Source organism: Anabrus simplex, chromosome 1 (genome assembly GCF_040414725.1).
Source record: "Anabrus simplex isolate iqAnaSimp1 chromosome 1, ASM4041472v1, whole genome shotgun sequence".
Classification (NCBI taxonomy): domain Eukaryota; kingdom Metazoa; phylum Arthropoda; class Insecta; order Orthoptera; family Tettigoniidae; genus Anabrus; species Anabrus simplex.
Genome location: NC_090265.1, coordinates 516,268,598 through 516,291,976, shown reverse-complemented (window position 1 = coordinate 516,291,976; position 23,379 = coordinate 516,268,598). Strand labels below are relative to the sequence as shown.

Genomic DNA, 23,379 nt, shown 5'->3' with positions numbered 1-23,379 from the left:
ATATGCAAAATTTAAAATATGAGTATGATTTCACAACTTAACAAATTTACAGAAATTGTTGATTGTTATAACAAAAGCTCAACAGGTATCACTATACACTGTTCGTTTTCAATAAATAATTTCCAAGGGTTATAATGAAAGTAACTGTACGATGTACAAAAGAAGCAGACTGGCATTTTAGACAGAATTTTGTTTTTACTTATTCAGGAAAGTCCCATTCTCTATGACTGATTTTCAGCAATATTTTGAACTTTGCACACAGGTATGATTTCCCTACCAAACATAGTAGACACAGCATAAAGTTATGTTACCGCAAATGGAAGCGTGTGAATGCATCATGCTGACAATTATAATACTGCATTGCTCTCCCAATCTCTGCTGAAAGAGAGTTCATTTCATTTCTATAATACCACTGGAACAATCACCTTGACTTAGGAGCCAAATTCTATATGTTAGAAATATAGCTTTTTACCTGCAGATGGTTCACAAATTGAAGTTTCTGCAGAACTGTTATACATCATGAGATACCACCCACCATAAACCACATTTTTAAAAAGTGTTCATTTCCTCAATCCTCCCACTTACACAAAATCAATCCACATGAAGTATAAAAATGGAAACATCTTCCACCGACATATCTGTTATCTCAGAGCAACCATCACCATTTACACTGTGTCTTCTACATTATGGTATTTTCTGGCAGGAAAAGAAACAAACTACAGCCATTAACTGTAGAGCAGTAGGAAACTCTAAAACAGACTTTAACTGTCACATAGGATGAAAACGCTCATCACACAAAGTTTTTACCCATAACAACAGTGGTAGATGAAATGAGACCACCCCCCTCAGCATCTTTGTCTCAACAAAGTCAAAGGGTCACCACAGGCGTTCAATAAACACTTCATTCATCCCCACTAAATATCACACCTTAAGCAAGCACTTTTCTTGGAAGAAATCAAGTCATGATCATGCTAAGGTCTCTTGAAGTTTAGATACTTCGTACAGAAAAAGGTACTATGCAATGGGTTCAGTAGACTGCTGTTGCGGCAGTTCACCCTCGTTGAGCGTGGAAGCATTGGTAGGAGGGTTCGCAACAGCAGCACTTGCAGCAAAAGCCATCTCAACACCAGTAGGTTCAGCTGCACCCTCCAACGCTGCCAAGTTTACCAATGACTCTAGACTGTCCTTGTCCAGGTGATTAGCCAACTCACAAAGCTGTTCCACCTCTTCTTGCGTTCTGTGACGCTTAGGGTCACCATAGATCAGGCTGTGAATATTAGGTGATGAACTCCGATCGCGGTGAACTACAGTTTCTTGCTCCTCCAGAAAGCGGTCCATGTAATCTGTGATTCCTGGATGCAAGGTGTACTTCTTCTTCTCCAGCCTTGCTTTGTTGGCAAAGATGTCATGCCTTTCTGTCTTCTTCCAAAGGTAGTAGAACTGGACCAATTCTCCCACAGATCGTGTTCGTACCTTGTTCTGCTGGATCAGATGGAAGTCCTTACCATAGTTGCGAAGGCCGTTCTCGAAGTTTCTGCACTCCTCCTCGGACCAGAGACTCATGGTGTCGGTGGGTGGCACAACATTCATGCGCCGTCTCCTCAACGCTTCCTCAACATTGTATCCACATTGCAGCAAGAGATAGAGAGCTTGCTCATCATCACGAGTATGAGCTCCAGTGGGAATGGCATGGACTCCTTGGGCATTGTTAACCAAAGGCTCTTGTGCCTTCACCAAGAAATCTTCCACGTCTTTCTCAGTAAGGTTACTAGGATTCCACAACAACTTGTCTTCATTTTCATATGGGAGGGCATCATCATACATGCAAAGTCCTTCAGGAATACCAGCCTGGTAGTCACTGCCCACCATAATGGTCTTCCTCCAATCATCCTCTTCCACGGGGCTGTATTCGTAGTCCAAATCCTCCTCCTCCTCACTCTGGGGACGAGACAATCTCAGCAGGCGAGAGCTGCCCTGGTTTTCCTCTGCACTCTTCTCAGGCATGTTGACATATAACTCCTGCAATTCCGACTGGGGCTCCTCCTCCTTCTCGTCCTCCGAGCTGCTTGACTGCGGGTCTCCGTATCCGTACATGGCCAGCAGTTCCTCCAAGGGCATATCACCTTCACGCTGAAGGTTGGACAATTCAGTCTGAGGATCCTCAGTCCCTTCTAGAGCTTCTTCTTCATCTAATGTCCTTTCATCATCAAAATCATTCACCATCATCTCCACAGGGGGGTCAAAGTCCTTATCAACCTGCTTCCCACAGTTGTCCGTATGTTCTGCAAAAGAATTATTAATTCTCTCTTGATTTCTTATTAAGTGCGTTCAAGGACAATGCTGTCTAGAGATGATGAATGATGATGAGGAGAGAACAAGAGGTGGACAGGAATTGCAGTTATGTTAATAACATAATGCAATTCCCGTTTACTTTTACTTAGCATGGCCTGGCACACGTGAGTGTGAGTGTATACATAAGGCTACAGACTTACAAAAACTGAAATAGAAAAGTAGGCATGCTAGAATGAATACTAACAATTGAATGTTTCAAGTCAATTCCACTCTGACCACGCTATTATTCTGTGTAAAAGCTAACCAGACATGCCAGAACTTGTTATCAAGGAAGCCAAAAGAAGCAAATGAAGACATGATACTGGTTAGAGTCAACAGTAATTTCTAGAATCACAAATAATCAAATATCATTTTGGTCAAACAGTCTCACTTATGGTGGAAAACAAGTTATATATCTGATTTTCGGTGCCTTAGAAATGATTGGCTTGAATTACTTTCACAATACTTTCACAAACAAATTGTCCTTTTATTTTTCTGTAAACACAACTTCAAACGAGTCTCTTACTATAGAGTAAAATGCAAAGCCAAATTTATAAGAATGGGAACAATGAACCTTCCATACATTTAATATCCTAGTTTTCTTTTTCTCTAACTGAACAGTTAAAGGGAAGAACCCTTTTGGGGCCAAAGCAGAACATTACCTCAATAATGAAATAACTGGGTAAAAAAAGGTTCACCATACAGGACAACTGAGGAATCAACATTTTTTGGATGTTCTTAAGAATGAGTTTGCAACTTGAGAATAGAAAAAAACTTCAGACATCTGTTCAGAGTTCATAATATCAAAGAATGGTGAGAAGAGGTATTCTACTTTATGGCAATAAAATAATATACCATCATTATTAATAGAACCGGAATATCAAATATTTTGTTTACCTAAATTATGTCTGTGCAATCTGAGATCAAAATGATATCTGATTAGAAATATCCTGGTGAATATTTGCATATAAACTATTCATCTTATGTTTCTAAAATACAGAAGGCTGACTGATTTTCTTAATGATTTTTTGATTATTTGCTAAAATGTGCATATTTAGATACAGTGAAGTGCCATACGTGGATGGCATTTATAGAACTTTAGCAGGCTCTAATGAGAAGTTTGTGCAATAGAGGAATGGTGAAAAACTTGACCAGTTTTGAGAAGGGTACATAATGGCCCTCTTCCATGCACAAATCAAGAATTCTAAAACTGTGTCAAGATAATGGATTAACGTCAGAAAGATTTATGTGCATGCCATCATCACCCAAACATGAGGACCACTGGTTAAATATTCACTCATCAAAAAATATCTAAAATAAATCCCAATGAATGTGACAAATTCTGTGCTGTGCAACTTTAATGTCCTTGCTAACCCAATAACACAATGAAAGATTGCCAGGAGGGTCAATGAGGTTTAATGACTGTCAACAATGTCAATAATCAGCATTTGAAGATAAAATCCAGTCATAAGGTCTGTGTGTATGATTCCCAACTGCAGCACACTAAAGAACAGAAGACTGTTACAAATTGTTTGAGTACCACCCAGAAAGTACTAAGTGAAAGAATGTGGTGATAAACAAAGAGACACACATTTACCACTTCGACCATTCGCACCATTACTTACTCTAAAAGTAATAATCACGTTCATCAGCATTTGTCCTGCCTACTGACAGGATCTGCTATGTGGCTCCGATGCCTCGATTTAATTTGGTCGTGAGCCACGACAGGGTGTAGATTTACTCTCTTCACATCGTCATGTAGTGTACCAACCATTTGTTGCTTATGTTGTCCCTTGGGATACATTCCAGCAACTTCCAATGCACAGTTCATCTCTGCTTGTATTACATGGCCCAACCATTGTTGACAGGATCTGCTATGAGGCTCAGATGCCTCCATTTAATTTGGTCGTGAGCCACGGCAGGGTGTAGATTTACTCTCTTCACATCGTCGTGTAGTGTACCAACCCTTTGTTGCTTATGTTGTCCCTTGGGATACTTTCCAACAACTTCCAGTGCACAGTCCATCTCTACTTGCATTACATGGCCAAACCATTGTAGTCAGATGATAGTGTTTATAAATCTTTGATTTTAAGTGGTCGCAGGTGATGTCTGTAACCATTTACCACTTCATTCCGGCTGTATTAATTCTTGCATTTATCTCTTGATAAGTTGCCATCGTCAGCAATTGCTAATCCAAGATATTCCTTATCAGCTAACTTGAATTGTTCTGACTTCTTGTGGGTCTGACTTAATATCTAGTTCTTTTCTTTTTTGTTGAGTGGCAGCCCAGATTGTGCCAATCAATTCTTTCATTTCGGGGTTTGACGTTGTAGGGTTTGATATTGGAGATCAAGTTTGTTTTCTGCAGCTAGCATAATGTCAGCAGGGAGAAGGGTTGAGGCTCTTGGTTGGTGCAGAAAGAACAAAAGTGGTGATACGGCCAAGCCCCGGAGAACGGCAACTTGGATATAGCTTCCTGGCACTGCATAAAGCAGCAGTATCCTATTGACAAAGTATTTTGGGATATCATGCTCAAAGTGCTAGCCAAATTAGGTCATGTAACACACAATGTAATGCTTTCCCGAGTTCCATGGAGGTGAGAGGGGGTAATTTGTTTTTTTCATGGTAGTTGTTAACTAAGAACCATGCAGTATGGACTCCATCACACTGGCAGTAGTTAACACCTTAATTCTGAAGATGGGTACAGTAATGTTCTTATGTTATCAGTCAGCATTCATCACTCTTTAACAATTTGAACAGTAATGTTAACCAGCTTACCGCATCCCTTTTTTGAGAGTGACACAGCTCTCCCACAAAATCGTCTGGACCAGTGACATTTCTTGGCTTTTTGTTTCAAAGCAGTCGAGAATGATCTGTTCAACGGTCTCTTTCACAGCACTGGTATTTTGGACAGACAAGTAAAGGGATTCCTGTTGAGATCTTTCCCAAATAGTTTACCATCGTTCTCTCGCCTCTTCCCAATTAACCAACGAATTGTCTACTTTGTTATCGATGCACAGATATGTACAGTGTCCTAATCTGACTATACTGCAATATCGAAGTAAACAGACATAGAAACTTTATTCACCACTGTGGGGACAAGATATACCATCTTTGTACCACAATCTGAAGGATAAGGCACAAGCTACACAGTGAGATTTTGTCATCATATAGGCAAGAAATGATAGGCAATCCATGCTATAACATTTACAGATGTACTGATGCAGAGCTCTTATGTCAGTCACATGGAATTTTGTATTTTTTAAACTCATCATATAGTGTCCCTCTCACCACCATGTATAAACTACAAATAGTCACTGGAAAGTTTGCAGAAAGAAGTGGGAGAGAATACCCATGTTCCATCTACAGATCAATCACCTAAAACAGAAACTGTGCTGTAGAGTGAACTGATAGTGACACTATGCTATTTCTTAAGATGAAAAGATTTTTAAAATCATTTACATACATCCTGATCAGCCTTCTGTGCACAACCTTCATGTAGTATATACAATCAACACTCACGTGTGACTCAGCTTAAAAAATATCTACTAATATAAATCTAATAAAGCATCAAGCAATGACCCTTCTTACAAACTATACTCTTCTCACAACTTAACAAAAACAAAAAACAAATGTATATATCCGATCATAGCTGAAAAGCATCCTAACAAATTTCAATTCAACACAAAGCATAACTGAATGAGTAATCACAAAAAATTACACAGTTTCATAAAGAGGAGAAAGGAAGCCATACAACCTTAAAATGGACAATAATAACAAACTAGACTAGCATCAATCTAAATAATAATAATAATAATAATAATAATAATAATAATAATAATAATAATAATAATAATAATAATAATAATACTCTCATTTAATAATCACCCATTCTCAGCTCAAACACTTTTGCATTTATACAGTATACACAGAGTACCTTATCCATGTGTAGCCGGCCCCAAGGTATAGTCCTGTCTCTTACCATGAGGCCTCAAGGTTCAATTCCTGGTCAGGTCGGGGATATTAACCTAGATCTGAGGGCTGGTTCAAGGTCCACTAAGCCTTGAGAATAACAAAGGAGCTGCCTGATAGTGATATAACGGCCCCGGCTTACAAAGCCAAGAATAACAGCCAAGAGGATTCATTGTGCTGTCCATGCATCATTTCATAATCTGCAAGCCTTCGGGCTGAGCACCTGCCGCTTGGAAGGCCAAGGCCCATCGTAACTGTAGCACTGTGAGGTATGGTTTCGGTCTTACACAAGAATATATTCTGAATGCATAGGGACTATGACAGAAAAGTAAAAAACTTTATATGTTTAGATATATCCTTTGACTGACTTCTTTTCTTCTTTTCGTTTTGGCCATCTGGGGAGCACGTTAATTCTTATCAGCTTCGTTTCTTCTGGTCTTTCTCCTTGTCCAATGTTCTTTTATTCTCATACTTTGCAACCTTCTTCGTTCTTCTGTCCATGATTTTGTTCTGGGCCTAGTTCTGTCACTCTGTTGTAAATCTCTGGTTCATGTATACCCATTCCTTCTAAATTTCTTTGTACCTCTTGAATCCATCGTACTTTGGTTCTCTTGTTCACAAGAAACTGTATTATTTGCAGTGTTAACCTCCCCTGGTCCATTCTCAGGATGTATCCAATAAACACGCTCCTTTTCCGTATGATGTCCGAGATTTTCTCTATCTTAGTATACAGTTCTTGGTTCGCTCGTCTTCTAAATTGACCATCCTCTGTTCTTTGCGGTCCCACTATCTTCCTGAGAATCGTTCATTCCACCATTACCGGGCGAGTTGGCCGTGCGCGTAGAGGCGCACGGCTGTGGGCTTGCATCCGGGAGATAGTAGGTTCGAATCCCACTATCGGCAGCCCTGAAAATGGTTTTCTGTCGTTTCCCATTTTCACACCAGGCAAATGCTGGGGCTGTATCTTAATTAAGGCCACGGCCGCTTCCTTCCAACTCCTAGGCCTTTCCTACTTTCCTATCCCATCGTCGCCATAAGACCTATCTGTGTTGGTGCGACGTAAAGACCCTAGCAAAAAAAAAAAAAAAATTCCACCATTTCTAATCTAAGTACTCCTGTTCTTACTAGGTTAAGAGTTCCTGCTGCGTATAAGGCTTCAGGATGGAACATTGTCTGGTAATGTCTCAATTTTGCATTACTTGAAATATTCTTATTGTAGACGTTCATAGTTAGTATGTACGCTAAATTCATTTTGTTATTCGAGTTCCCATTGCTTCTTTTTTTCTGTCAGCCTTTTCCCATCTTTACACACAGTTGTTCCTAGGCATTCCCTTGCTGTTTCTACTACAGCATCCCTGTATGCCACCCATTCACTTTCTATATCCTGAACCTGCTTACTGTCTACTGTTTGAAACTTCTCACTAATCATACAGACATGCCCCCAAACGTCGAATAAAGGTTTCTCGCCCTTCTTGTCCATGGCTAGATGATGAAACTAAGAGAATGATGGCCCACCGTGACTCTTTATTTCGACATTATAAGCATACCCTAGATGACGCAGACTTCGAATCTTACCGGATCTTAAGAAATCGCACAAAGCAATTAATCAGAAATAAAAAATGTGCATATTTCCGGAATTTAGCTAACAACATAAATTCTAATCGTGCATGGGACCAACTTAGAGCTCTGGGAATAGGAAAACATCAACAGAGACATACAACTCCTGACATTCCACTTGACGAACTGAACGATTACTTTAGTAGAATAAATATTCAACTAGTAGAATAAATATTCAACCTACCCCAATTAACTGCACCGTCTCACCGCCCTCCCCTCCAGCCAATCCACCATTCACATTTCACAGTGTCACAGAAAATCAGGTTAAAAAGGCTCTGTACTCGATTAAATCAAAGGCCACAGGTGTAGACGATATTCCTATTGGTTTTATACATAACATTATGGGTGCTGTCCTGCCTATACTGACGCACGTACTGAACGTTTGTTTACTAAACGGAACTTTCCTAACTGTCTGGAAAACAGCCAATATTATACCGGTACCTAAGAGTTTAGACCCACAATCACCCTCTGACTATCGTCCGGTGTCCATACTCCCTGCGGTTTCTAAAGCCTTCGAACGTTTAGTATACGAGCAGGTTCTGGAGTACCTAAATAAAAATGCTCTTTTGGACCCTTTGCAGTCTGGATTTAAGAAGGGGCACAGTACCGCGACAGCACTTTTGAAGGTTACTGAAGACATTAGAAATGCTATGGACAAACGACTGCTTACTATACTTAACCTTCTTGACTTCAGTAGCGCCTTTGACACTATAGACATTCATACTATGATAAAGAAAATGGAACTACTAAATTTTGACCTGGCTGCGCTTAAGTTTTTTTAGTTCTTATTTGAGTAACCGTCAGCAGCGTGTAACAGTAAACGACAAGGTCTCTAAATTGAAAATGAAACTTAGTGGTGCCCCACAGGGCAGTATTCTAGGGCCCTTACTTTTCTGTATTTATATCAATGACATATCATCGGTGACAGGAAATAACACACACCACCTCTATGCTGACGATCTTCAGATTTATCGACACTGCAAGATTTCAGACTTAGATGAAACAATACAAGATATTAACAATGACCTCCGACGACTCAGTATATATGCACAACGAAATTCTCTTATACTAAACTCCATAAAATCTCAGGCAATCATAATAGGAACACGAAAATTACTGAACTGCTCAAACAATATTGCAATCCCGCCTATCCTACTGAATGGTAACATTATACCCTACAATAAAACAGTTAAAAATCTCGGCGTAATTATGAATGAAACACTTGATTGGTCTGATCACACGAAAATCATCTGTAAAAAGATTTTTGGAGCGCTACACCCTCTTAAACGGCAAAGGGATGTATTTCCATTTGAGCTTAAGGCCAAACTAATACAGACACTGGTTCTCCCTATTCTTGATTATTGTGACGTTGTTCTAGTTGATATGACAAGAGAAGAAACACTTAAACTTCAACGAGCACTGAATTCCTGCCTGCGATTTATTTACAATATTGGGTACGATGTTCACATTACTCCATACTATAAGGCTCTCTCATGGCTGAAGCCTGATAAACGTCGGCAGCTACACATTTTAACGATGGTGTTTAGAGTACTAGCGGAAAGTCAGCCACTGTATATTTCTTCTAAATTCACCTTTCTATCATCATTTCACAACTTAAATACATGTTCCAGATCCACTCTTTCTATTCCAGTGCACCGCACAAATAAAATTAATAGATCGTTTGTAGTGACCGGCGCCAGATTATGCAATTCCCTGCCAGCTCAGGTCAGAGAAACTAGCTCTTTACAAAGGTGTAAGGTCACCTGCCGAGACTACCTGCTGAGGACAGCTAACTGAATGGTTGAAGTATGAATGTGTGCGCGCCTGAGGATAAGTCATTATTAAGAGTTCTTACTTTTAATTAGTTTTATTATTAACTTAGTAATGTATTTAAATTTGCTTTCAATTATATTAATTTTTTGTTTGGTTTTAACTATTTTAAATATCTCAATTTTATGTATGGTTTTGATTAGTATGTGGTTAAGTGGAAGAGAGGGCCTCGAGCCCTAACTTCGTAATAAATAAATAAATAAATAAATAAATAAATAAATAAATAAATAAATAAATAAATAAATAAATAAATAAATAAATAAATAAATAAATAAATAAATAAATAAATAAATAAATAAATAAATAAATAAATAAATAAATAAATAAATAAATAAATAAATAAATAAATAAATAAATAAATAAATAAATAAATAAATAAATAAATAAATAAATAAATAAATAAATAAATAAATAAATAAATAAATAAATAAATAAATAAATAAATAAATAAATAAATAAATAAATAAATAAATAAATAAATAAATAAATAAATAAATAAATAAATAAATAAATAAATAAATAAATAAATAAATAAATAAATAAATAAATAAATAAATAAATAAATAAATAAATAAATAAATAAATAAATAAATAAATAAATAAATAAATAAATAAATAAATAAATAAATAAATAAATAAATAAATAAATAAATAAATAAATAAATAAATAAATAAATAAATAAATAAATAAATAAATAAATAAATAAATAAATAAATAAATAAATAAATAAATAAATAAATAAATAAATAAATAAATAAATAAATAAATAAATAAATAAATAAATAAATAAATAAATAAATAAATAAATAAATAAATAAATAAATAAATAAATAAATAAATAAATAAATAAATAAATAAATAAATAAATAAATAAATAAATAAATAAATAAATAAATAAATAAATAAATAAATAAATAAATAAATAAATAAATAAATAAATAAATAAATAAATAAATAAATAAATAAATAAATAAATAAATAAATAAATAAATAAATAAATAAATAAATAAATAAATAAATAAATAAATAAATAAATAAATAAATAAATAAATAAATAAATAAATAAATAAATAAATAAATAAATAAATAAATAAATAAATAAATAAATAAATAAATAAATAAATAAATAAATAAATATCCATGTACTTCTGTCTAATTTCCTCGTCCTGGAGATTTTCTACCCTTATTCGTTTGCAGACAGATTTCACTTTCTCTACCCTAGGCCTAGAGATACTTACTTCACTACAGATCAGATAGTGGTCTGTATCATCGAAAAATCCGCGAAAAACTCGTACATTCCTAACAGATTTCCTGAATTCAAAGTCTGTTAAGATATATAGTCTATTATGGATCTGGTACCCCTAGCCTCCCATGTGTAGCGATGAATAGCCTTATGCTTGAAGAATGTATTCGTAACAGCTAAACCTATACTAGCACAGAAGTCCAGCAAACGCTTCCCATTCCCATTAGCTTCCATATCTTCCCCACATTTACCAATCACCCTTTCGTATCCTTCAGTTCTATTCCCAACTCTCGCATTGAAATCGCCCATTAGCACTATTCTATCCTTGCTGTTGACCCTGACCACGATGTCACTCAATGCTTCATAAAACTTGTCAACTTCATCCTCATCTGCACCCTCACATGGTGAATACACGGACACAATTCTTGTCCTAATTCCTCCCACTGACAAATCTACCCACATCATTCGCTCATTTACGTGCCTAACCGAAACTATGTTGCGTGCAATGGTATTCCTGATAAAGAGCCCTACCCCAGACTCTGCCCTTCCCTTTCTAACACCCGTCAAGTACACTTTATAATCTCCTATATCTTCCTCATTATTTCCCCTTACCCGAATATCACTTACTCCTAGCAGATCCAGATGCATCCTCTTTGCTGACTCAGCCAGTTCTACCTTCTTTCTTCCATAAGCCCCATTAATATTGATAGCTCCCCATCGAATTCCATTTCGTTTGCCAAGTTGTTTCCAAGGAGTCCCACGCCTGTCAAATGGGAGTGGGAGTCCATTACTCCCATAGGCCCGAGGCTTGCTTAAAGTGTTCTGAGCTCGGTAAATTCATGAAGCAGGATGCTGCCCTACTTGCACATAGTCCAAGTGAGGATCTCTCCTCTAACGGGTTATGGACCACCGGTGAATTGTATAGTCCTAGCCTCCTGAGCACAAGGAGGGCCACGACTCAGAATATGTCCGAGATGCCCACTCCCATTCCATAGCAACTGGTATCCCGACTCTCAGGACCACTTACTAGGCCACTCAGCCGTTGCCCATGGTTCACGAACTAGGACGTGACTACAGTAACCCACAAACATGAACCACGAATGAGTTAGCTGGAAAATTTATAATGTCCAATAACGGATCATTTATGTTAGTATTATAAATTTACTCATTCAGAACAAATATTTCAGATTCCCTTTGGGAATCAACATGTATAATAATTTAATATACGCATTATATAAATTGAAAACAGCAAGAATTGACTAACAGAAAACTGAAGACGACAGACAAGGCTTTGACCCTAAGAGAAATAATTCAATATAACGCAACATCAATATATAAAGTCATTAAACAATCCTGTACGACATAAAAAACTAAGACAACAGCAGATATATTGGGAATCTGATAAAGATTGAAAAGATACAAAGCAATCTAAAACTGATTCTCATTGCCGGGCTGAGTGGCTCAGACGGTTGAGGCACCGGCCTTCTGACCCCAACTTGGCAGGTTCGATCCTGGCTCAGTCCGGTGATATTTGAAGGTGCTCAAACACGCCAGCCTCCTGCGGGACTAAATTCCGGCACCTCGGCGTCTCCGAAAACCGTAAAAGAGTAGTTCGGGGGATGTAAAGCAATTATTATTATTATTATTATTATTATTAAAACTGATTCTCATTGATAAAATTATGTTAGAAGGCTTTGATAGCAACAAAATGTTACAGCTGATTTCATCTATGTATTTTTATCTTTCAATCGTGTAAGACAAGAATGCTACGGATTTCTAAGAAGACCTTAGGGCAGACTGTCCGCACAATACCGAGCTGATGGCGGAGAGGTACCACAATTCCAGATGATATCTCAATGACCAGCGGAGTAGGATGATTGTCAACCGGAGCTGCAGATGACGAACGAAAGATTATATAATCCCAGAAGCAGAAGGAAAAAGATAAGTTTGGTAAATATATGTATACAACTGCTAGATAAAATGAAATGTAGACCATTATTTCGTAGATGAAAAGTAGATGTTAGGTTGTTAATATCTTCAAAATGATTTAAGTTGTGTTAGATTCTTGCGAGTGATTTATTTATTGTGCCGATACATATGAGGAGATAGGTAGTCTTTCTAAGAAACAAGATTAACTCCAGTTAGGGAATGCGAGATAATAGTGTGGCAATATCATTTCAATAAAACCAAAGAATCCCAACAGATTATGCCATGTAATGTGTGAAGTGCTTAGGAGTAGAATACTTTAGGGTCTTCGATAAAATACTGAATATAGCGTTAGTATATGCACGTTATACGTTGCAATAAGAATTCGGAATAAGGTTAGATATGGATATAATAGCGAACGGAAGACATGTTGATGTTAGATGAAGATATTGATCCCATGACATGAATAATATTGAGAATGAAGATATTTATGTGTCAGAATAAGTTATATATGAGGAAGACTTGGAAGAACTGGAAGAGATATGATATGAAATGGAATGTGAAGATGATGTTATGATGTGATATGAAAGGAATGAGGAATGAATTGAAAGAATATATATATATAGGTACGATGTAATAGAAATAAATGGTATATTTGAAGAATAAGATGATAGTATTGACGTAGGCTAGGATCACTTATGTTTATGATACAGTGAACCGAGCTCGATAGCTGCAGTCACTTAAGTGCGGCCAGTATCCAGTATTTGGGAGATAGTAGGTTCAAACCCCACAGTCGGCAGCCCTGAAAATGGTTTTCCGTGGTTTCCCATTTTCACACCAGGAAAATGCTGGGGCTGTACCTTAATTAAGGCCACGGCCGCTTCCTTCCCACTCCTAACCCCTTCCTGTCCCATCGTCACCATAAGACATATCTGTGTCGGTGCGACGTAAAGAAAAAAAGATACAATGACTGTTTCTTTAATCGAGAATCCATATCCTATGATAGCGACGACGTATTGTGACATTTACAAAATGTTATTGCAGGATTAGACCATCAAAATGAATTCTTATGAGAAGAGTTGTTCATTAAATTGTTCATTTTTAACTTAGTATTTCTACTATAAAGTCATACTTCTCAAAATGTTAATTATGGCATACGTTAGTTGACATGGATAGACATTACTATTTTCTTCAGGTCATTTCAAATGAATAGATGTCACATAATATCTTAGAGAATGATGTTTCCTACATATCTAATTAAATCACACGAGGTCACACACTGAATTTTAGACACATTTGTGAAACTAGTTGGTTGTTTATACTTTATGATTGATCTAGGTTGGAAATTAACTTAACACATGATATAATGTTGATTGATATTATGATTTAAAATGAATATTAGCACATGTTTGCTAATGAATAGGGCCCGGATGTTGATGACATGTCATCTTTTTACTGAGCTGTCTAAAACAATGCTGAAGCAGATATAAACTCCGGCCGGGTTACCCCGTCTTCAAATATGCCATTTTTATTTTGCATCTTTTTGCATTTTTTGCTATTTTTCCATTTTAAGAGCATTTTTTTAAGTTTGGTAGATTTTTTGGGACATATTTTAGAGAAATCGGCCTTTTAAGGTCATTTTTCCCCGATTTAGTCATGTCACAGCTTTATATGAGGCAGTTACGTCTCTCAGAGTTAAGAACAAGCTAGTAGTTGATACAGGATAATTTAAAATATTGAAATAAAATATTTCAGTATTGCTATTAGTAGTAAAATATATATCTTGGATGCAGAAGGTTATGGGGGGTAGGTATGCAGATACTCTTGTTTTCGTCGCAAACCAGTTATTAGCGGAATGGAATGTTACCTGCTCTGTTGACCAAGGACAGCAGTGGCGGGGTAGAAAGGGGAAGGGTTTGTTATATTCTTGTCTCAGTTCCGCATTATTCACGACGACGGCTTTCAAAATGCCTAAAATAAAACCGAGTGTGTCAGTGCATTTAAAACAACTAGTATCTGAATTTGGTGACAATGTGTTTTCCACCGATGGAAGCATATTGTTTTGCAAATTATGTGGAACTAAAGTAGCTGCTGAAAGAAGATTTACTGTAACGCAACATATCGATAAACACATTCGTGCTCTTCAGCGTGTTTCAAATAAACCTGCAACTCAGCGCTTACTGCCTTCAGTTGCTTCGAATTCCGGCAAGTCCTCACAGTTCAGTAAAGAATTGTGTGATGTATTTGTCTCTGCAAACATTCCGCTGTATAAACTCAACAGCCCGAAATTACATGGATTTTTGGAAAAACATACGAATCAAGAAATACCAGACGAATCAACTTTACGTAAGAATTATTTGCCGCAGTGTTACGAAGACACATTAAACAAAATAAGATGTGAAACTCGCGGGAAGAAAATATGGGTGTCAATCGACGAAACTTCAGATGCTATGGGGCGTTATATAGGCAACGTTGTGATCGGAACTTTAGAAGTGCATACACCAGGTGAAATATTTTTATTGACTACCGAAGTGTTAGAAAAGACAAATTATTCTACCATATCAAAACTGTTTGACAGTGCTATGTTTCTCCTGTGGCCTGAGGGCATCAAACATGACGATGTACTTTTATTTTTAACTGATGTTGCACCGTATATGGTACGAGCAGCTAATTCATTGACGGCACTCTATTCTAAAATGGTCCATGTTACGTGACTTGCCCATGGACTGCACAGAGTTTGTGAAGAAGTAAGAGCTCTTTACCCCAGTGTAGACAGGCTTATAGCGAACGTTAAGAAGGTTTTCTTGAAAGCACCCTCGCGAGTCGCACGTTTCAGGGCTGAAGCTCCAGACATTGCATTACCTCCACAACCTATCATAACACGCTGGGGCACGTGGTTAAACGCGTGTATGTATTACTGTGAAAACTTCAAGTTAGTAAAGGAAATAGTGCAGAGTTTTGACAGTGAAGAAGCTGCAGCAATAAAAATTGCCCAGGACATGCTGTCTGAACCAAACATTGAAGGTAGTTTGGCATTCATAAAATCAAATTTCGCCTTATTGACAGCAACAATCACATCATTGGAGAAAACGGGCGAAGAAATGGTTGATTCCATTTCCTTAATCAACCAGGTGGAAACTAGTTTTAGCAACAATCGAGGCGAAATTGCTGCGGGTATTGCATCAAAACTGAAAAAAGTGCTGGACAAAAACACCGGGTATAAAACATTATGCAAAATCTCAGGCATTCTTTCTGGTGAAAACTACTGCATGGATGGGATTGAGGAGGATTTAGCAGCAAACGACCTTCCTCACTTCAAGTACGCTCCGATCACATCAGTTGATGTTGAACGCAGCTTTTCGAGATATAAAAACTTGTTGGCTGATAACCGCAGATCATTTACATTTGACATCAGAATGACACTCGTAGTGCAGTGCAACTCAGACTAAAGTGAACATAAACCTTTTGTTAAGTGCTAGAAATCTATTTTGATTTACTTTTCAGTTTGAGCTTAAAGATGTCATTTTTCAAATATTGGTGAGTTCATTATTATAAGATCATTTTTTCCATTTTATAGTGCATTTTTTGAATTTTTAGATCATTTATTAAAGTCATTTTTAAACATTTTAAGGGCATTTTAAAAACTTTTTTACGGCATCAACATCCGGGCCCTACTAATGAATAATGAAACTTATAATTTTACTGAAGCTTAATTTATGATACTTCGAAGATAAACATAGAGTGCAGATCTTGTCCTAAGAAGAAGAGAAATGAATGAAACTGACGAAACTGATGTACCTAAATGATTATAATACTGTAGCCTAACTTAACCATTAATTTCCCATGCAGATATGCATTTATTTTATCGATTTATTTTACTAATATTAATAATAATGTTATCTGCTTTACGTCCCACTAACTACTCATTAAGGTTTTCGGAGACACCGAGGTACCGGAATTTTGTCCCGCAGGAGTTCTTTTACGTGTCAGTAAATCTACCAACATGATGCTGAGATATTTGTGCACCTTCAAATACCACCGGACTGAGCCAGGATAGAACCTGCCATGTTGGGGTCAGAAGGCCAGCGCCTCAACCATCTCAGCCCGGAAATTTACTAATATTAAATGAAAGTGAAATATTAGTTATTTCAATGATGATGTTTTGTAAGATAGGGAAAGGAGATGACAGTGATCAATGATGATGATTTAAGCTTTCAGAGCAGATTTAATTAATCGATTTCAGAATTTCAATTCCTTAATTTAACTTTTCTTTATCCACAACTTACATTTTTGAATAAATGATGGTAGTTTAGATAAATTTGAGGTGTTATTCATAATTTTGATAGTAACATAAGGCAAATTAGAATTAAGGCGTTAGATAATTGATATTCTTGCATCCCAAAGATATGAAGACGTCCATCATTATTAATGACAGATAAGATATTTATTAGCGTATCGTCGTTACCTTGGATTCCACATAGAAAAAAATTATATTAAGCACCCGAGAAAAACTGGTTGGGATTTCTTTTTTGCGTGACCCATTCTGGATGCAGGAAGGGCGCAGTATCCAATACATTTATACAGATATATTAAATATTGAAACTACTAATAAAGCAGTGTGAACACAATTTTCTAATCTTGTTTTAAAATGGAATATCGCTAATATACTGTATCAGCAACCAACAACTAAGCCTTTCCCTGTGAAATTTCTAGGGAGTTTGGTGACTTGAGTTGGCCGACGGGGCAGTAATGGGAATTAGGCGGTTTCAAGTTGGGCTCTGTGTGTGTTAAGAGTGGGGGATATAATTGGGAAGCACACACAATGTGCATTAACGTGTATATAATGCATGTGTCTTCTGGTTCAGTTGTAAGAAATAACAAATAACTGCTAGTCCATCTAGAAATACTGTATTAACATGAACCACTCCAAAGAGAAAGGAAATTAGAGTATCTCTACTGGCAACTACTTACAAAGAGAAATTAAAAAAAACTTGTTCCCTTATTCTGAAAATCAAAGTGTTCATCTATAGTTTGATGGTTTGTCAAATGTTCAAAATAAACCAAAAATATAACTCAAAGTTACCAAAAACCAGGTGATGTTTATTTAGAGAACACTATTAATCACACTACCATTTACCTGACAGAAGTGGCTTAACAACATTCAGAAATGTGAGGAGTTGCAAGTGCAAAATTCGTTCTGTTGTTACAAATAATACAGCCAATGTTTTAAAAATGCCTGCTTGAAAATTATGAGGATTTGGATGTCATCTCTTATAGATGCTTGGCACATGTACTGTAATGAAAATCATTGTATTTTCCGTATTGAAAGAATCTCAATAATAATATAAGAGAATTTATTGGACTCCAACCTATTCAATACATTACAGGATGTTAACATTTTTAGTTAAACATCGTTAAAATGGAGACATGTTTCGCCCCCCATGTGGGGCATCATCAGTCATATCAAAGCACCTCAAAATTAAACCAGACGTCTGGTTGGAAATTATGAACATAATATGTAAGAAAGAATACATTAAAAAACACGTACAAGGTCCTATCCTAAACGAAATAACAATAGACTAGTTACACATAGTAAAATACGCTAGTGGTTTCTTAATATTAAAATGAGGCCATCATATATACAGTATAACAATGAAAGTAATAAAAGTCTATATGATATTGAGTTTGATGGTAGTTCTACGTAGTATATACAAATGTTGGCAAAATAAAATACAATTTATAATTACTGTACACTTATTTATAATCGTTAAAATTGATGAGGTAAAACATTCCAATTTGTCTATTTGTAATTTGGCTCCAACCAAAATAATTCGCCCTAGGATTCATGAGGTAGTAAACTCCGTTGGTCACTCTCTATGTAAATGGAGTGCACAGTGCAAGTGAACAGCTTTTGTTAATTATAAAATGAGGCCGTGCTAAGACAGAGTTAAAACAACACCGGCTTCAAATGAAGATAGTTAAAAACATCATTTGAATGGGCAACGGTCGAAAATGTTGTGCAGTGCAATCAGTGTTTGAGCTGTCCTACACGTGAGGGAATCTGAAAATGGAGGATTTGTCTTAATTAGTTACGTGAAATAACGGAAAAAGAGAAAAAAGGGGGGAAATCATTGAGAAATGAAAGATGTGAAAGTTAAAACTCACCCTGAAAGCTGTTGAGCTGTTACCTAATTGCTAGGAGGTTTGTGGAGCACTGGTTGTCGCTAATGTCCTGCTCCTCGTGTTGTAGGTGTGATGTCTTAGAGGAGGGGAGTGGATTTGAGAAGGCGGAGCTGTGGGTATGTGATTGGCGCTTGGGGAGGAGTTGTGTGTATTGGAGGGAGAATAGGGGCGCGATGAGTTGAGCGGCTTAGTGGGGGTGCTTGGAGAGCTTGTTTTGAGGACGTTAACAAGTCTTTTGTCTTTCAGATTTAAACTATTGAGCGAAAATATTAATTGTTCGTAAAGAGGGCTTCGGTTGCCTATTGGATCATTTAAATTTTTATTCTTATTATATTTTTGGTCAAAAAAAAATATATAAGTTTTTGAACTCGGTCATGAGCCTGCCTTTATCTAGTCTTTTTAAAATTCGGAGATCCTGTTCGATTGTGGTAAAACTATGTCCGGTGTCTTTCATATGGATGCTCATGGTTGAGTGTTTACTGTGCTTTTGGGCATTGAAATGTTCCGCATATCTAATTGCAAAGCTTCTACCAGTTTGACCGATATATGAACTGTTACATTCAGCACATTTCAGTCTATAAATGCCAGAGCCCGAAAATTTATTGTTGTCCAAGTTTATCTTATTGTGGTTGAAAAATAGCTTTTGATTAGAATTATGAGTCTTATAGGCTACCTTAATATCATGTTTTTTTAAAGGGGTAGCGATTTGATGTATAATGGGGTTAATGTAGGTGAAAGATGCATATTTAGGCTTATTAATTTTTATTGGGGAGAGGTTCGTGGCCAATTTCAATTTCACTTTATTGATTATTTTCTGTATGATTGAGGGATTGTATCCATTGAAAACAGCTATTTCTTTTTTTAAATTGACGGTTGACATGGGAATTTTTAACGCTCTGTACACTAAACTGTAAAACGAGGCTTGTTTGTGCGATTGTGGGTGAAGAGAATTTTGTTTCATGGTTGTGGGAGTGAATGAAGGTTTTCTGTGAATCTGGAAATCAAAATTGTTTAAAGTCCTGGTGATTGTAATGTCTAAAAAATGGATGAAATTATTGTCCTCATCTTCTTTAGTAAACTTGATGCAATTATCAAGGCTGTTTAAGTAAGTTAGTATGTCTTCACTATTGTTGCAGCTTTTGTCTATTATTGCTAGTGTGTCATCGACATAGCGTAGCCAAAGACACAAACCATTAATGCTGTTTGTTATTTTACTATTTTCGAGGTTGTCCATATAAATTTCAGCGAGTATTCCCGAAATGGGATCACCCATGGCTAGATCTTCTTGCTTGTATATGTTATTATTGAACGTAAAATAATTGTTATGAAGGACGAAGGTTAGTAATTTTAAGCATTCTTTAAGCTCAGATGGCCTTCACGTAAACCGCAGTGGTACGTATAAGTTAGGAAATTTGTTTGGAAGGATAATAGGGAGGTACATTCAGGAAAACGGGGTTGTCTAGGGAGCGGTGACAAGGGTACAGAGATCTGGAAGTTGTGATAGTACATATATCACACCCTCGGACTATATGTAGAAGTGAGAAATATTATTATCAGTATTCGATTATTATTATTATTATTATTATTATTACTATCAGTATTTCAGTTGTATATTTTGTCATTAATATTTGTAAGCTGGGAGGTCTCCATATTATGTAGTATGAGTAATTTGTTTTGAACAACAAGTGGGAAAACATTGCTATATTGGACTCTGGTAATTTGTATGACTCATGCGGCCATCCCAGTGTCTTATGAGATGTACCTGTTGTTGTCGGTAAGTTCGATGAATCATGTGAATAGCCCAGAATCACATGAGCTTGTTGTTGATGTACTAGGAAAGTTCTATGACTCATGTGAAACACCCCAGAAAGTTTGTTTATGTCTTGGGACCAAGAAGTAGTTCAGGGCATGGTCTTGACAGGAGGATCACTCATCATTGCTGGCAAGGATCAATCTCGGCGAAACATGTGAGAGATGAGGTCTTTATATACTTCGACATGACAGTGGAAAAGAACCACAACTGACACACTGTACGAGAAGGAAGTAGTGCGGAGACACGGTACGGGTATGAAGTAGTGCTGATACACGGTACTGGAGAGAGACTGCTGCACTATACTGGACTGGACTTAAAACGTTCGTGGAACGTAATTTTGTTATATTCGTGGAAAGTGGCTGATCGACAAATTGTGGAGTGCTCATGCATTAGGTATTGTAGCACTTGTGGCGGCCTGGTATTATTTGTTTGGTGAAAGCTATCTCAGACTTTCCATAATTTATGTTCAGGATCGACAAGCGTGTGTTGCTCAAATGTATATATCCTTACAACAAGTGTTAAAATCAGTGAACACAGTATTCTGAGGTACAGTATCAGTGTGATATTATAAGTGCCGATTACGAGAATCGGCAAGTCGTGTTAATACAGTGACAGTGAAGGGTATTTATCTACATATATGTGCATTGTTCAACGGACTATCTGAAAATGGTGCCATAGTTCTTGCATTCATTTTCCCACTGTTTTCTCTGTTGTTGTTGTAAATATGGAGTCTTCCAGCAATCCTTTGTTTGTGTATTATAAGTGTATTTTGGTGTGTTGATGAGGTGCTCATGCACAGATTTTATTGAGAATATAGTTAGATATTTTAGAATCAGTGGAGTTATTGATGAACCTAGGTGCAGTTCCTACCTATTTAGTCATTTTCAGAAGGTTAGGTAAGGCCTGAAGCAGTTGTACCAGTATGCAGCATTATGTACACGCCCTGGGATATAAAGAATTATCATGCTCTATCTAAATTCAAGGGATCCATTCTGGTGAACTCTGGCGGCCACACTACGGACATTTCGATTACATATTTTTATTAATTTATTTCAAGTATTTTATGAAGTTTTGAGTAATGTTATTTATTTATATATTTTTATTCATGATTTTATTTATTATTATTCTAAAAAAATTTACAAAGTAGCGATGATATAAAAATGTTAGTGTTGAACTGTAGAAGTATTGTAAAGAAAGGAATAGAATTAAGTAATATAACAGATATATATTTACCAGATATTGTAATAGGAGTTGAATCATGGTTGAAAAATGATATAATGGACGCAGAAATTTTCTCACGGAACTGGAGAGTGTATCGTAGAGATAGGATAGGAATGGTGGGAGGGAGAGTATTCATTCTGGTGAAAGAAGAATTTGTAGCTATGAAAAAGTTAAAGATGAGAAACATGAAATTCTAGGTGTAAGGCTCATTTCTAAAGATAACAGGCAACTTGATGTCTTTGGAGTGTAAAGACCGTGTACAGACACAAATTCAGAATTATTTGATAAGATAATCAGCTATGTGGGAAACGACATGGAAAGAAATGTGATTGTAGCGGGAGATCTGAATTTACCAAATGTCAATTGGGAAGGAAATGCGAACGACAGGAAGCATGATCAACAAATCGCAAATAAGCTAATATGGGAAGGACAGCTGATTCAGAAAGTGATGGAACCAACTAAAGGGAAAAATATCCTGGATGTGGTGCTGGTAAAACCAGATGAGCTCTATAGAGAAACCGAAGTAATTAATGGCATTAGTGATCATGAAGCTGTTTTTGTTGTAGTTAAAAATAAATGTGATAGAAAGGAAGGTCTTAAAAGTAGGACTATTAAGCAGTACCATAATGTGAATACACTCTGGAATAGGTTTAAAGCAATTGTTGAGGAATGTGAAAGCAGCTTTGTGCCTTTAAAAGTAGTATGGAATGGTAAAGACCCATCTTATTATAATAGAGAAATAAAGAGATTAAGAAGGAGGTGCAGACTGGAAAGAAAGAGTTCGAAATGGCTGTGGAAGTAAGGAGAAATTGAAGGAACTTAATAGGAAATTGAATCTAGCAAAGAAGGCAGCTAAAGATAACATGATGGCAAGCATAATTGGCAATCATACGAACATACATACACAATCATTATAGACTGTTATGCCTTTCAGCGTTCAGTCTGCAAGCCTCTGTGAATTTACTAAACGTTGCCACAATCCTCCATTGCCAACTAGTGTTGTGGCCTCATTTAGTTCTATACCTCTTATATTTAAATAGTTAGAAACCGAGTCTAACCATCGTCGTCTTGGTCTACCTCTACTTCTCTTACCCTCCATAGCAGAGTACATTATTCTCCTAGGTGACCTATCCTAGTCCATTCACCTCACACATGACCCCACCACCGAAGCCGGTTTATGCGTACAGCTTCATCCATCAAGTTCATTCCTAAATTAGCCTTCATCTCCTCATTCTGAACACC

General features: G+C 36.6%; 1 protein-coding gene across 1 annotated transcript in view; it reads right to left on the bottom strand.

Moving 5' to 3' along the window:
- Window positions 1-1,014: 1,014 nt before the first annotated feature.
- LOC136875467 (mesoderm induction early response protein 1) overlaps window positions 1,015-23,379 on the bottom strand; it is a 37,235-nt gene continuing 14,870 nt past the window's right edge. Inside the window, exon 3 of the mRNA XM_067149044.2 lies at window positions 1,015-2,130. Within this exon, the coding sequence (XP_067005145.1) occupies window positions 1,015-2,118 (1,104 nt within the window). The 5' untranslated portion in view covers window positions 2,119-2,130. The remainder of the gene's footprint in view (window positions 2,131-23,379) is intronic.